The following is an 11,234-nucleotide window of genomic DNA, read 5'->3' as shown; positions in this document are numbered from 1 at the left end:
TCAGGTCTAAATGTGATGGCAATGAAATGGTGACATGTTCAGGCTCAAAGACAACAGATGAAGCTGAAGAAAAAAAGAACAAACTTAAACTGGTAAATAACGAGAGGGCACCCAGTGCAGAGTCCTCCAAATCTCATGAATCTGACAGTAATCAAAACACAGAATCAGACTCCGAAATAGTACACAAAACAGAAAAAGCTGAGAAGCGAGCTGCTAGTATTTTAGCCCATAAATCAGCTTCCTCTGCAAAGCCTCACAGTACAAAGATAGAGGGAGATGACATGGTGGACAGAGCCCCTAGTGCCAAGTCCTCCAAGTCCCATCAGTCAAATCACACAACTGCATCTCCAGTTCCAAGTGAAGCTAAAGAGAATCAGGAGAGGGTGGAAAGTGTCATGTCTGCCAAGTCAAAATCTTCAGTAAGGTCCAACATTTCACATAAATCAAATTCAAGTGCAAATGTTGTCACCATTAAAACGCCTACAGTTGATGACGAGGAAAATGTGACAAATGAGAGAGCACCAAGTGCTGCATCAGGAAGATCAAATGTTTCATCTACAGTATCTCAAAAGTCAAATTGTAATGGAAAAATGGATATTGCTATTATTGAAACAGCGGATGGAGACAAAGAGGTAACAAATGAGAGTGCACCAAAAATTAAATCTAATGTCCAAACGCTCTCACCTAAGCGAACACGTTCGCCACGGATGCGCTCTCCCGACGCTTCAGCTGCATCCACCAAGTCTCCTGTGCAGCAGTTGTTGAATGGCTCTGATGCTGGAGACACAAGAGGGCCCAGTGTCTTGTCAGTTCACTCCGCGAGCTCTGCTAAATCTGGCAAATCCAGATGCTGCTGTGGAGCTGCTTCAGAGTTTGATGAGGCAAAGACAGAAAAGGAGAACAAGGATAAAGAGGTGAAGCTCGAGGTGAAAAGTGAGAATGCTTCTGAGCGAGCAGCCAGCGCCCTGTCATCAGGAGGCACAGACCATCCTTTGAGTCAGAACTCAACAGAATCGGTCTCTCTTGGGTTACCTGAAGAAACATCTGACTCAGACAGTGGGAAGTCTAGCGTCTGTGTTCACAGAAGTGCTGAGAGCAATGACGAGGGCCGGGCAAAGACATCAACTCCCAGTCTCCCCAAAAGCCCAGAGGTTTCCACCATGAAGGAGGACGTGGAGATAACGGGGTCCACCGTTTCTCAAAAATCCAACAGTACTGGCAGGAAGAGTGGTTCAGCAGTGGATATCCCAACTATTGAAACTCCAGGTGAAGAAAATGGATTGCAAAAGACAGAAAAAGCAGCAAGTACAATTTCAGTCAGAAGCAGCAGGTCTAACAAGTCTTCTTGCAACTGTAAGTCTAAAGAAAAACATGCTAATGCTAGCTCAACCAGAGTTGGAAATGGCAGTGAAACAGAAATTATGACGTCTGCTCCGGTGACAAATGGTAGCAACGACAGGAACTCATCTGCAATGTCATCAGCAGGTGCGAAAGTCCAGATTAAATCCTCTGCAAACACAACAGCAAAAACAGTTCCTGGAAACTCAGAAAATAATGGCACAGAAAATCAAGAAAACACTAGAGCAGCTAGTGAGGCCAAACAGAAAGAAGACACTGCATACAATAAAGTAATCTCCTCCCCAAGTCCCTGTTGCCTCAGGGCTAAGTCGGCAGCTTTAGCTTCAGATCAGAGTAAAGAAAAAGATCAGGTCGAATGTAAGTCCAAATTTAGCACAGGGAGCGATTGTGGTAGTGTCAAAATGGCCAGCTCTCTGAAGAAAGGAACCCCTATCAAGTCCTCAAGCCCCTGTCCCTTACACAGCAAAGTAGAGATGTGCAGTGAAAGCACTTTGTCTCAATCTCTGTCTGCTGCTGACTTGCTAAAGGAAACAATGGCTGCAGCACGCCCATGCAGCCGACAATCTAAAGCCAGTAAGTCCAGTGACACGTCCAAGAGCAAGAAAAGTGGAATGTGTCAAAGAAGCAGCAATCAGAAGGATAAAAGAGAGGAACTGACACCTGCCTGTTTGCCCAACACGTCTCCCAGTGAGGTTGTTAGTGACTGGCTGCGAAGTATTCCTGCTAATAGCAGCATGCTAGCACTTGGCGATGAGTTTAATGAGGAAGAGCTGAGGCCAAAGGAAATGGAAGAGATACCTGGAGGAGAGTTAGCACAGGAGAGTCCTGAAGGTCAGAAGTTAGAAGTGGAGGAAAAAGGTGACCCTGAAGAGGATGAAGAGAAAGAAGATGAAGCTAAATGTGAGCTAGCACAGGAGGAGAAGGGCTCAGATCCAACTTCAGGAGATGCAGAGGGGACTTCTGGTCGCCCTAGTGCTCTACTATTACAAAGTGAGGCTCTGCCTAGAAGCTGGCAGTCTTCTGCAGCTGTGATGAAAGTTCTTCTAAGTTCTTCTCTGGGCCGATGTAGGAGTATGCCCGAGGTAAGCCAGTTACTTTTTTGTGACAGAAAACATATTCTGCTAAACAGAGCTATAGATATAAAGTTGCATCACCAGAGGCATCCGGCATAGAACTGCCAAGTTTGTGGCGATCACTTGTGAGGAAGGGAGCAACCGAAAGTACTTGACTTGCTAGTAAATGAACCATGTTCATGATCCATACATAATTAACATGCAAATTTTCAAATTTAGAAGTTATTCGTTTTGGGTTAGATATGCCAAATATGTGAAAATGACATGAAAAGAGGTGGATGTTAACATAAACTACCTTCAGTCCTAAACAGGCAACCAGTGCCCCCGCAGATCTTAGATCTTAAATGCAGATCTTAAAATTCTGCTCAGTTAATTTCAGGATTTTGAAATTCCTTTTTAACCAGTTGTAATTGTTTTAATTTGACTATAATTCCTGGACTGAACATACTCTACAATCTCTGAATGTTTTCTTTTTGATCTTAGGTATCTCCGGTTTATGGACGCCGACTAAGCACGTCAGCCAGGGGTCTTTTGGACTGTTTGGCCCAGCTCCAGCTCATTGAGCCTGCATTGGGCCCTGGCTGTGATGTACAGAAGGGCCGCAGCCAGCAGTATGAGGATATCATGGCCATCCTTCATTCCCTCTGGCTCACAGAGCCTGGGAACCTCGAAGCCAAGGAGGCAAAGGAGAACAACAACAGCAGACCAGAGCAGGTGACACCACCAAGGTCCTCATCTGGGGTGGGTATGAGCAGTGGCTCTGCAGGTTCAGGGAAGGAAAATGGCAATCAAGGAGGAGATGAGACACCTCCAAAAGAGAGAGAATCTCTACATGCACACGAGGTAGCAGAGAACATTGTAGAAGAGGAGGAAGAGGGAAATGCAATGGCAGGAGACACAGAAATTGAGACAGAACACAAGGAAACATTCACAGATCAAGCTAAGGCAGACACAGCAGAGGAACCAGTGCAAAGTGAAGAAGCTCCTCAAAAAAGCGAAAGCTCAAAACCCTCAGAGTCATCAGACAAGACCTCTGCCAAAGACGGTTCCAAATCTCCCACCGATAATGAGCGCGAGACATTGGAAGACTCTAGTACAGGCACACCCCCAACTGTTCTTCGAGCACCTTTGGCCAAAAGACCATCCCAAGACCCTGACCCAGTGTGGGTACTTCACCTTCTGAAGAAGCTTGAAAAACAGTTTATGGACCACTACATTAATGCAATGGCAGAGTTCAAAGTTCGATGGGAGCTGGATGACAGTCTCATCCTGGACACCATGATCTGCGAGCTGAGGGATGAGGTGAGCCGACGCATCCAGAGCAGTATTGAACGTGAAATGAGGAAGATTCAGGGTCGAGCGGGGAGAGGTGGTAGGTCACCTCGGCCGCCACAAGGAACACATCTCTCCAGAGAGTCCACCACAACAGAGAAGAGACGTCAGATGTTGAAGGTAAATCTACCACAAACTGTCTTCATAGTAGAAGATACCGCTTGAATGACATACATAGTTGGATTTAATTTTTTTTTGTTTGTCTGTCTTTTTAGATTATGAAGAAACAGTCAGTGAAGACCGGCGATTCCCTCAGCGACGGAGAGATGACGGGGGAGTTCAGCGACCAGCGAAGTGACGACGAATACTGTCCATGTGAAGCTTGTGTTCGCAAGAAAATGGCTGCACGGCCTTTCAAAACGAACCCGCTAGCGGCTGAAGCACCGGTGATGAAGGACTTTGACCTACTTAAGATACTTCAGCTGAAGAAAAGCCCAGCCCCTGCAACCGTGCCACAGCCTGCGGCAGTGGAAGACGAAAGCCAGGCGGCTGTAGATGACGATGGGAGGAATTTAGACGTAGTCCAGGAGGAAGAGGAAGACGATGAAACCAAAGAGGACATCAGAGCGGTTGTTGTTTTAGAGGAGACGATTGCAGAGGAAGATGAAGAGGCTGAAAAAGGAAACGATGATGGTAAAGCAAGGGAAGAAGAGGAGACAGGAGATGAACAAGAGGGAAATGAGGAAAGTAGTGCAAGCAAAGAGGAGCAGGAAGAAGAAGGAACAACTGGCGAAGAAGTGAGAGAAGATGAGACATCAGAAACTGGAGAGGAGGATGAAGAACGTCAGTGTAAGTGTGCCAGAAACGAGGAAGAGAGTGATCAAGAGGAGGAGGAAGAGGAGCAAACAGGAGAGGATGAAGAAGAGACGGGAGAAGATGAAACAGAGGAAAATGAGGGAGACACAGGAAGTGGCGAAGAAGAGGAGACAAGTGACCAAGACACAGTAAAAGAGGCGTCAGTGGGCAAAGGCGAAACCCCAGAAAATGAAGAGAGTGATGAGAGAGTAGACGATAAAGAAAAAACCACCGATGGTGAAAGTGAGGAAGAGGAGGATAGTGCAGCAGAAACTACAGAAAATGAAAAGTCGACGTTGTCAAAGGAGGTTGCAGAGAGGGACATCAGCACGTCAGCAGAGGGTGAAGATGACGAGGAAGACGGCACAGGAGAGGGTGAATCGAGTGAGGAACAGGAAGGGGAGGCATCTGAAGAGGAAAGAACCTCGCCACAGGTAAATGTGAACCATGTTTTTACTGAAGTTTATTCAGTAATTATTATGTATAATACAAAGGCTTGCATTGTTTTCTTTTTTTTCTTTTAAAGGATCCAACAGTCACTTTCATGTTAGTAAAAAAACACTGCACTCATGGAAGTCTAACCACAAAGATGTCAGATAGGCCAACAAACATGATCAGACTGACTCTCCAGACTCTCCCCTTTAGTGCTGTGCAGTACCGCAAATTATTGTATCAATCCAATACAAGTAAATACAGGGTCAGTGATACTTTTAACCTTTTAAACAAAACACACCTTTCAGCCTCTCGTGTATTTTGAAACCAGGTTTTTTAGAGACTTGGAATGTAAATCTGCCTGTTTCAGGGCTACATACTGAACTTGGAAGTATCATATCGTGCTAGTGTCAATCTAATGCCAATACCAGCATTGGCATCGAAGCTTAGATATCAGTAATTAGATGGATCCGCCCACCTCTGCTTGCCTTACATGATGTAGTGAGGCAAACACCCAGGTTTTAGTATTTATTAATATATATATATATGACATATATCACAGCATCTATCCAGTGTACATTTTCACAAGTTAGGAATATATTTATGCTATAGGTGATGCTAATAAAATTATTACACACCAGTTCCCCCACATTAAATGTTCTTTAAAATTTAAACTCAAGTAATAACAGTTCCTGTGGCATTATTGTCTTGCACTCTATTTTAAAACACCACTGAGTCCCTGAACAACAAACTGCGCTGTCCCTTAAAGAGGAATCTGACCTACTGCATCCTCACCACTAATTCTAAGCCTGTGGGAAAAGATAATCTCGCCATCCAATTAGAGAGCCTGAACAAATCTGTTTTGTTTGGCACCAACATGAAGCTTCCGCTGATGGACGTATGCTGCTTTTGCCAGTTTCAGAAAAAGCTTCAACATGTTAAAATACTTTTAAACTGTGTATTTTTGCCTCCATCGGAAGCTGAAACCAGTTAAGGATCAGTTTGGTGATATTATTTATTGGCACCTCCCTGCACTGATTAACTCATTTTAATCTCACACATTAATTTGGTGGTACTATGTAACCATCTTGTAGATGGCACTCTAATGCCCAATTCATCTAATTAAAACTGCTCAGAGATCATTTATTGTTATCTCATTTAACCCTACAGGGGCAGGACGCGATTCCAGCTGCCTGCATGACCGAGGGAGAGGAGGCAGACGCAGAAGACTCGGACATAGACAGCAAACGTTCAAGCGACACCACTGCCGACAAATCGGGATCAGAGGAGAAGGAAGAGAGTGGAGAAGACAAAGATGAGGAGGAAGATGCTGTTAAAGAGTTCAAGCCAGAGGAAGAGGATAAGGCGAATGGAAGCAAAAGAGAGGATGGTGCTCTTCTGCATCAGTTCACCAGAACCTCAGTGGAGTCCCAGCCGGGCTCGTTGGAGGACATCGACACTGAGTCCCCACAAAATCCTGTGGACTCCATAGAAGTGCCCAAAACGGCTGACAGCACATCCACAGGTGGTAGCAAGGGCCAGAGAAGGAGCCGGTCACCAGCCAGGGTCAAGCAACTCAAACCGAAAGAGGGTTAAGACGAACTGGACAGCTTTTAATTCATGGATACACCTCAGGATGCTTTCAAAGACTATTGGCCAGGTGAATCCCCAACTTAGTGACATAGTTATAAAAACATCATTTGCTCTTTCTGGGACTACACTGGATCAACATGGGCATTTTTTATAGGTTTAAAGACTCACTTAAAAACTTGAAGCACTTTATTAATCCAGATCTTGTTTAGGAGGAACAAAACTGATTTATGCTACAAAAGCAAAATGAAACTTGAAATCAGTCTATCGTACATTAATTGTGTTTATAATGGATCTGTGTATATTTTTGAAGTTAACTGTATGTAAGAAGGCATATGAGAATATATTTTTGAAAAACTAACACTTGGTATCTGTGGGTGAATTATCAGTTTTGTGCTCAGTGGACAGATTTATTGCTGTATTGAATGGAATAGCCTTTTATATTTATTACACGTTAGCTCAGCCGTGGCACTTTTATTTACTGGGTTATCGGTTCAGTTCTGTGAATATTTCTTGGAGCTGTATCATTGAGTCAGTGCTGGATTCTCAGGGTTTTGGTCACCCAGCTTGCTTTGATTTTTTATCCTCAAAAACCTTCTAGAAGTAACCCTTGAAGATCTTCTATGAACTGTGGGTTTTTTGTCATATTTCAACCTGCTTATAAAACAAAATGATTGGGTGTGCATCAGAAGTTAGTGAGGGTGGTGTCTGCCGCTGCAGCTACGAAAAACCCCAAAACTATTCACTCTACTGTTCTTCAAACCATGTCTTCATCATATATATATATATATATATATGTATATATATATATATATATTTAGTTGTCAAAATTTGTCATTAAGTGTACAAAGGAAGTCATAAAATGTCATCTTCATGGAGATTTTAAAAAGGTAATCTCCTAGCTTACCTATTATCTAACTACTTGTTTAACTCTTTAACCTGTTAAGTCAATATTTTAAACCTATACAAGTCTGTAATGTGATTTACATTAGATTCTTTTTTTGAAAAATAGGCTTGTTTGCTTTCTTGCTGAGCTAGTGTGAAGACTTCTCAGCACTATCAAGCGTACACATTTACAAAGCTAGAATTAGCTTAGCTTAGCTAATTAGTGACCTTTAGAGTTGCTAGTAAACTAATGTCATTTTTATTGTCCTCTAAACAAAGCTAGCTCACAGTTTACTTTTTCTTCCAGTGTTAAGTTAAACAAAGCTCATTAACTTCCGACTCTTTATTCATTTAACATTTAGCTTGTATATATAAAAGTTTTCTCAGCAAGAAAGTGAACAGCTGTATTTTCCAAAATGTCAAAATATTCTATTTGAAGGTACCTTAAAATAATACATACTGTACTTTAATAACAATGTATTATCTTTGAATTCTTGACAGTAAGAATGTGTTTTAACCGTGCTGTACCTCACTGTATTTATGTAGTCCTGTTACTGTGATCATACTGTAAATGCTTTTTGTCCCATGAGCAACAGTGTGCAGCGTGTAGCTGCAGGAAATTTTAGGAGACGACAGCCTGAATTTAAGGTTGATGTAAACCTTTCTCTGCTGCTTTGGTAAAGGATTCTCCTTAAGTGTGTGTTACATGCTGTAGATACTGGCGGAGTTTGCATAACCAGCCATGTGGAACAACAGCGTGAAACGTGTTACTGATGCCTTATTGTATCCACGGTTACACAGAGGATGATCGACACAAACAGAGGAAGAGATCACTTAAGTTAGTGGCTCTCCATTCGACTCACAACGCCTGTTAAACAAGCTGGAATGAGTCGAAGCTGCTGTTAAAGGCTTCAGGCTTACTCTTCAACTGTATTTTAGAGCAGGCACACTCTGCACACAGTCAGTGTGTGCTCAGGACAGTGAGAATGAGGCACTTATCTCTTATTGCTTAGTTTGACAAAAGCCTCCTATTTGTGGTACCAAGAAGGTGTGTGTGCCTATGCTGTTATTGGTCTGTCTGTCTGTCCACTAATCTTAAGCATCACTAAGTGACATCATGTACTTAGAGCAAATGATTATATGAATGTAATGATACTGACAGAAATAAAATAAATTCACTGAATGGTAATTCTCAAAATGTTTTATAATAATCTGGACACATTTCAGTAACTCGGCAGTGTTTGATGGAGCTGAAACTCCAAGTCAGTTATGTAAGCATGTATCGTGGAAGTACGTCTATTAGTCAGATGAAATGAAACTAAAGCTCTTTGGTCATAGAGACACTGATTATGTTTAAAGAAAGATGGGAGAGGTTTTTTTTCTTTAGTCTTTAGTTTCTCCTACATCATGAAGCGCCGATGCCAGCTATTGATTTCCATCGTTGGCGATCAGTGGCTATTGCTTCGGCTTCATCAAAGTTAACGCTGGCATGCTCCAGATCGTCTATTATGGTCCGGCACCAGGTGGTGTTAGGACCTCCTCTTTTGCGTTTCCCTCTACGTGGAAACCATGTCATGGCGACTTTGGGTGGCCAGTGAAGGAGTAGGCAAAGGAAGTGTCCTGCAAACGGAAATCAACGTTGAGCAACAATATCGGCTAGGGGAAGAATGCCTGCTCTTTGCAGCACCTCTTTGTTCATTATCCGGTCCCAATATAAGAATTTTCAATATTCGCCGGAGGCCACATTGTTGGAGCACGTTCAGCTGACGGATTGTTGCATTTGTTGATTGCCATGTCTCGCTAACCTAGAGGGTGGTTGGGGTGACGATGGAGTTGAACAGATGAATCTTGATCGGCGTGTTCAGTAAAGTCGAGTTCCAGATAGGCTGTAACTGTCAGGGAACTCCAGACGCCATGCCAATCCTGGAGCAGACATCTCGATCGGAGACACCGTCGTTTGAGATAATGCTGCCCAGGTAGGAAAATTTTTAACTTCTTTAACTTGTTGCTGTCTGATCATGACTGGTAATCAAATGCAAGTATAACCCACACAAAGTATCTAGCTTCTTGGCGCTTATTCATAGTCCAGTCCTCGCTGCCTCTCGTAAGTTCTTGTTGAGTGGAGCCCGGGAGTGCGATGTCCACATCGACAAGCTTCCGTGCTTCTCTCCAGAAAATACCAGCATTCATTTGATCAGCCGATCGCCACGTGTCCAGCAGGCACTTAGTAGTTTCGTGCTGTACAACCCAATAACACCACAATCCCCACAGTGAAACACAGTGGTGAGAGTATTATGATGTTGGGATCCTTCAGTGTGTCCGGAACTGGGAATCTTGTCAAGGTGGAAGGAATCATGAAGGAGAAAGGATATGTGAAGATTTTTAAAGAAAACCTCAAGCAGTCGGCAGCAAAACTATGTATGGGTCATCACTTTTTTTTCCAACATGACCATAACCCAAAACATATGTTGCTTCTGGTGAAGAACAGTGTATCTAACATGCCTGTTTTGGTGTGTTAACCTCGTTCCAGGATCAACAATCATGACCAATCATGTTGTCATAGCTTTGCAATGTGGGTAAAAAAAGAAGAAAAATACCCTTCTTTATATAAAACTTTCCTGTCAGACAAATGGTAAGAATTTGAAGTTTTTTCTTTATTAATTTTATTGATATAATAAATATATTATCAAGTTTGGTTTCCTCTTAGCCAAATTTAGGTTACTAAAGTTGGTTTGCTAATGATACTTTTTAATAGCATTAGCTAACTTCTTGACTAAAGATAGTTGAATGCTCAGACATACTGGTTAGTTGCGATGTTGATCCGGGACTATCGTTATTATGATGTTGGAACAACGCCAACACGGAGATATCAGATCTTGCGGTGAAGAACTGCCCCCAGAAGACCTATGAATGTGACTGACTGGCCAGCACAAGGCCCTGACATGTTTAATAATTCTGTCCTCATCTGTAAATGAGTGTTAAAAGCAATGAAATGTCAGTTCCTCTAATGGCCACTAGAAGCTTGCTCCAAAAGTGAGTTATACCCACAGACCCCCATGTTAAAATGCCCAGCTTTAGAGTATTGAAATGCAAACTTACATTAATAAGTCTATGGTTACATGGTGATTAGCTTAGGTTAGCATGGCATCTAACCAGAAAGAAACAGCTAGCATGGCTAAACGCCTATAAACTCAAAAGCTACAGGTGAAAGGAACTCCCACTAGTAGCCCTTTAGAGACAATTACACACTTTGATTGTGTAACAAATTTGTTTCTGTGTATAGATCAAAACAAAAGAAATGAGAGAGAACAAGATGTTTCCTTCTACTTTCAGGTTTTCCCATATAGAAAAGAAATAGAAAAAACTTATAAAAGACTTGCATAAGATGTGGCCTACTTCATATAGTGAATCATATAAGGCTTATATGATTTAATCATGAAAGTGGCCACTTTCTCATTACTTTCATATATTGTTTTAGTAAGTATCCAAAACATACAAGTTTTATTTGTATAATTTTTCAGGGGATCTTATATCTGTTTTCACTCTTGTATGCTTTTCATACAAGTTTCACACAAGACAGATACAAACTTTATAAGATTTATATATATCTTTTCCATATGGATTTATGGATTAAGCTAATCACTTCCCAGCTTTAGTCTTACACATAATAGAGTGCAAAGATCTCAGGTCCTTTACTTGCATTTTTTCCTGCACTTCTTAACATCATGCTACAAAATCAAACAGTCAGCAGTTTAAGTAATAAATGGT

General features: G+C 42.2%; 1 protein-coding gene across 1 annotated transcript; it reads left to right on the top strand.

The window, feature by feature from the left end:
- Positions 1 to 281: 281 nt before the first annotated feature.
- rp1l1a (rp1 like 1a) lies at positions 282 to 7,439 on the top strand. The gene is made up of 4 exons (XM_039606672.1): positions 282 to 2,441; positions 2,916 to 3,884; positions 3,980 to 4,993; positions 6,162 to 7,439. Exons 1-4 carry the CDS (start codon positions 282 to 284, stop codon positions 6,585 to 6,587), a joined length of 4,569 nt encoding a protein of 1,522 aa, XP_039462606.1. The 3' UTR covers positions 6,588 to 7,439.
- Positions 7,440 to 11,234: the final 3,795 nt, after the last annotated feature.

Source organism: Oreochromis aureus, linkage group 23, assembly GCF_013358895.1.
Source record: "Oreochromis aureus strain Israel breed Guangdong linkage group 23, ZZ_aureus, whole genome shotgun sequence".
NCBI classification, from domain to species: domain Eukaryota; kingdom Metazoa; phylum Chordata; class Actinopteri; order Cichliformes; family Cichlidae; genus Oreochromis; species Oreochromis aureus.
Note: the sequence above shows the minus strand (reverse complement) of the source record. Positions and strands in the feature narration are given on the sequence as shown.

Bases quoted from the DNA above. Each gene is read 5' to 3' on its own strand.
- rp1l1a (XM_039606672.1), top strand. From the start codon at position 282: ATGGTGGACAGAGCCCCTAGTGCCAAGTCCTCCAAGTCCCATCAGTCA. The intron at 2,442-2,915 runs GTAAGCCAGTTA...TTTTGATCTTAG, and splicing joins GATGTAGGAGTATGCCCGAG to GTATCTCCGGTTTATGGACG. The intron at 4,994-6,161 runs GTAAATGTGAAC...TTAACCCTACAG, and splicing joins AGGAAAGAACCTCGCCACAG to GGGCAGGACGCGATTCCAGC.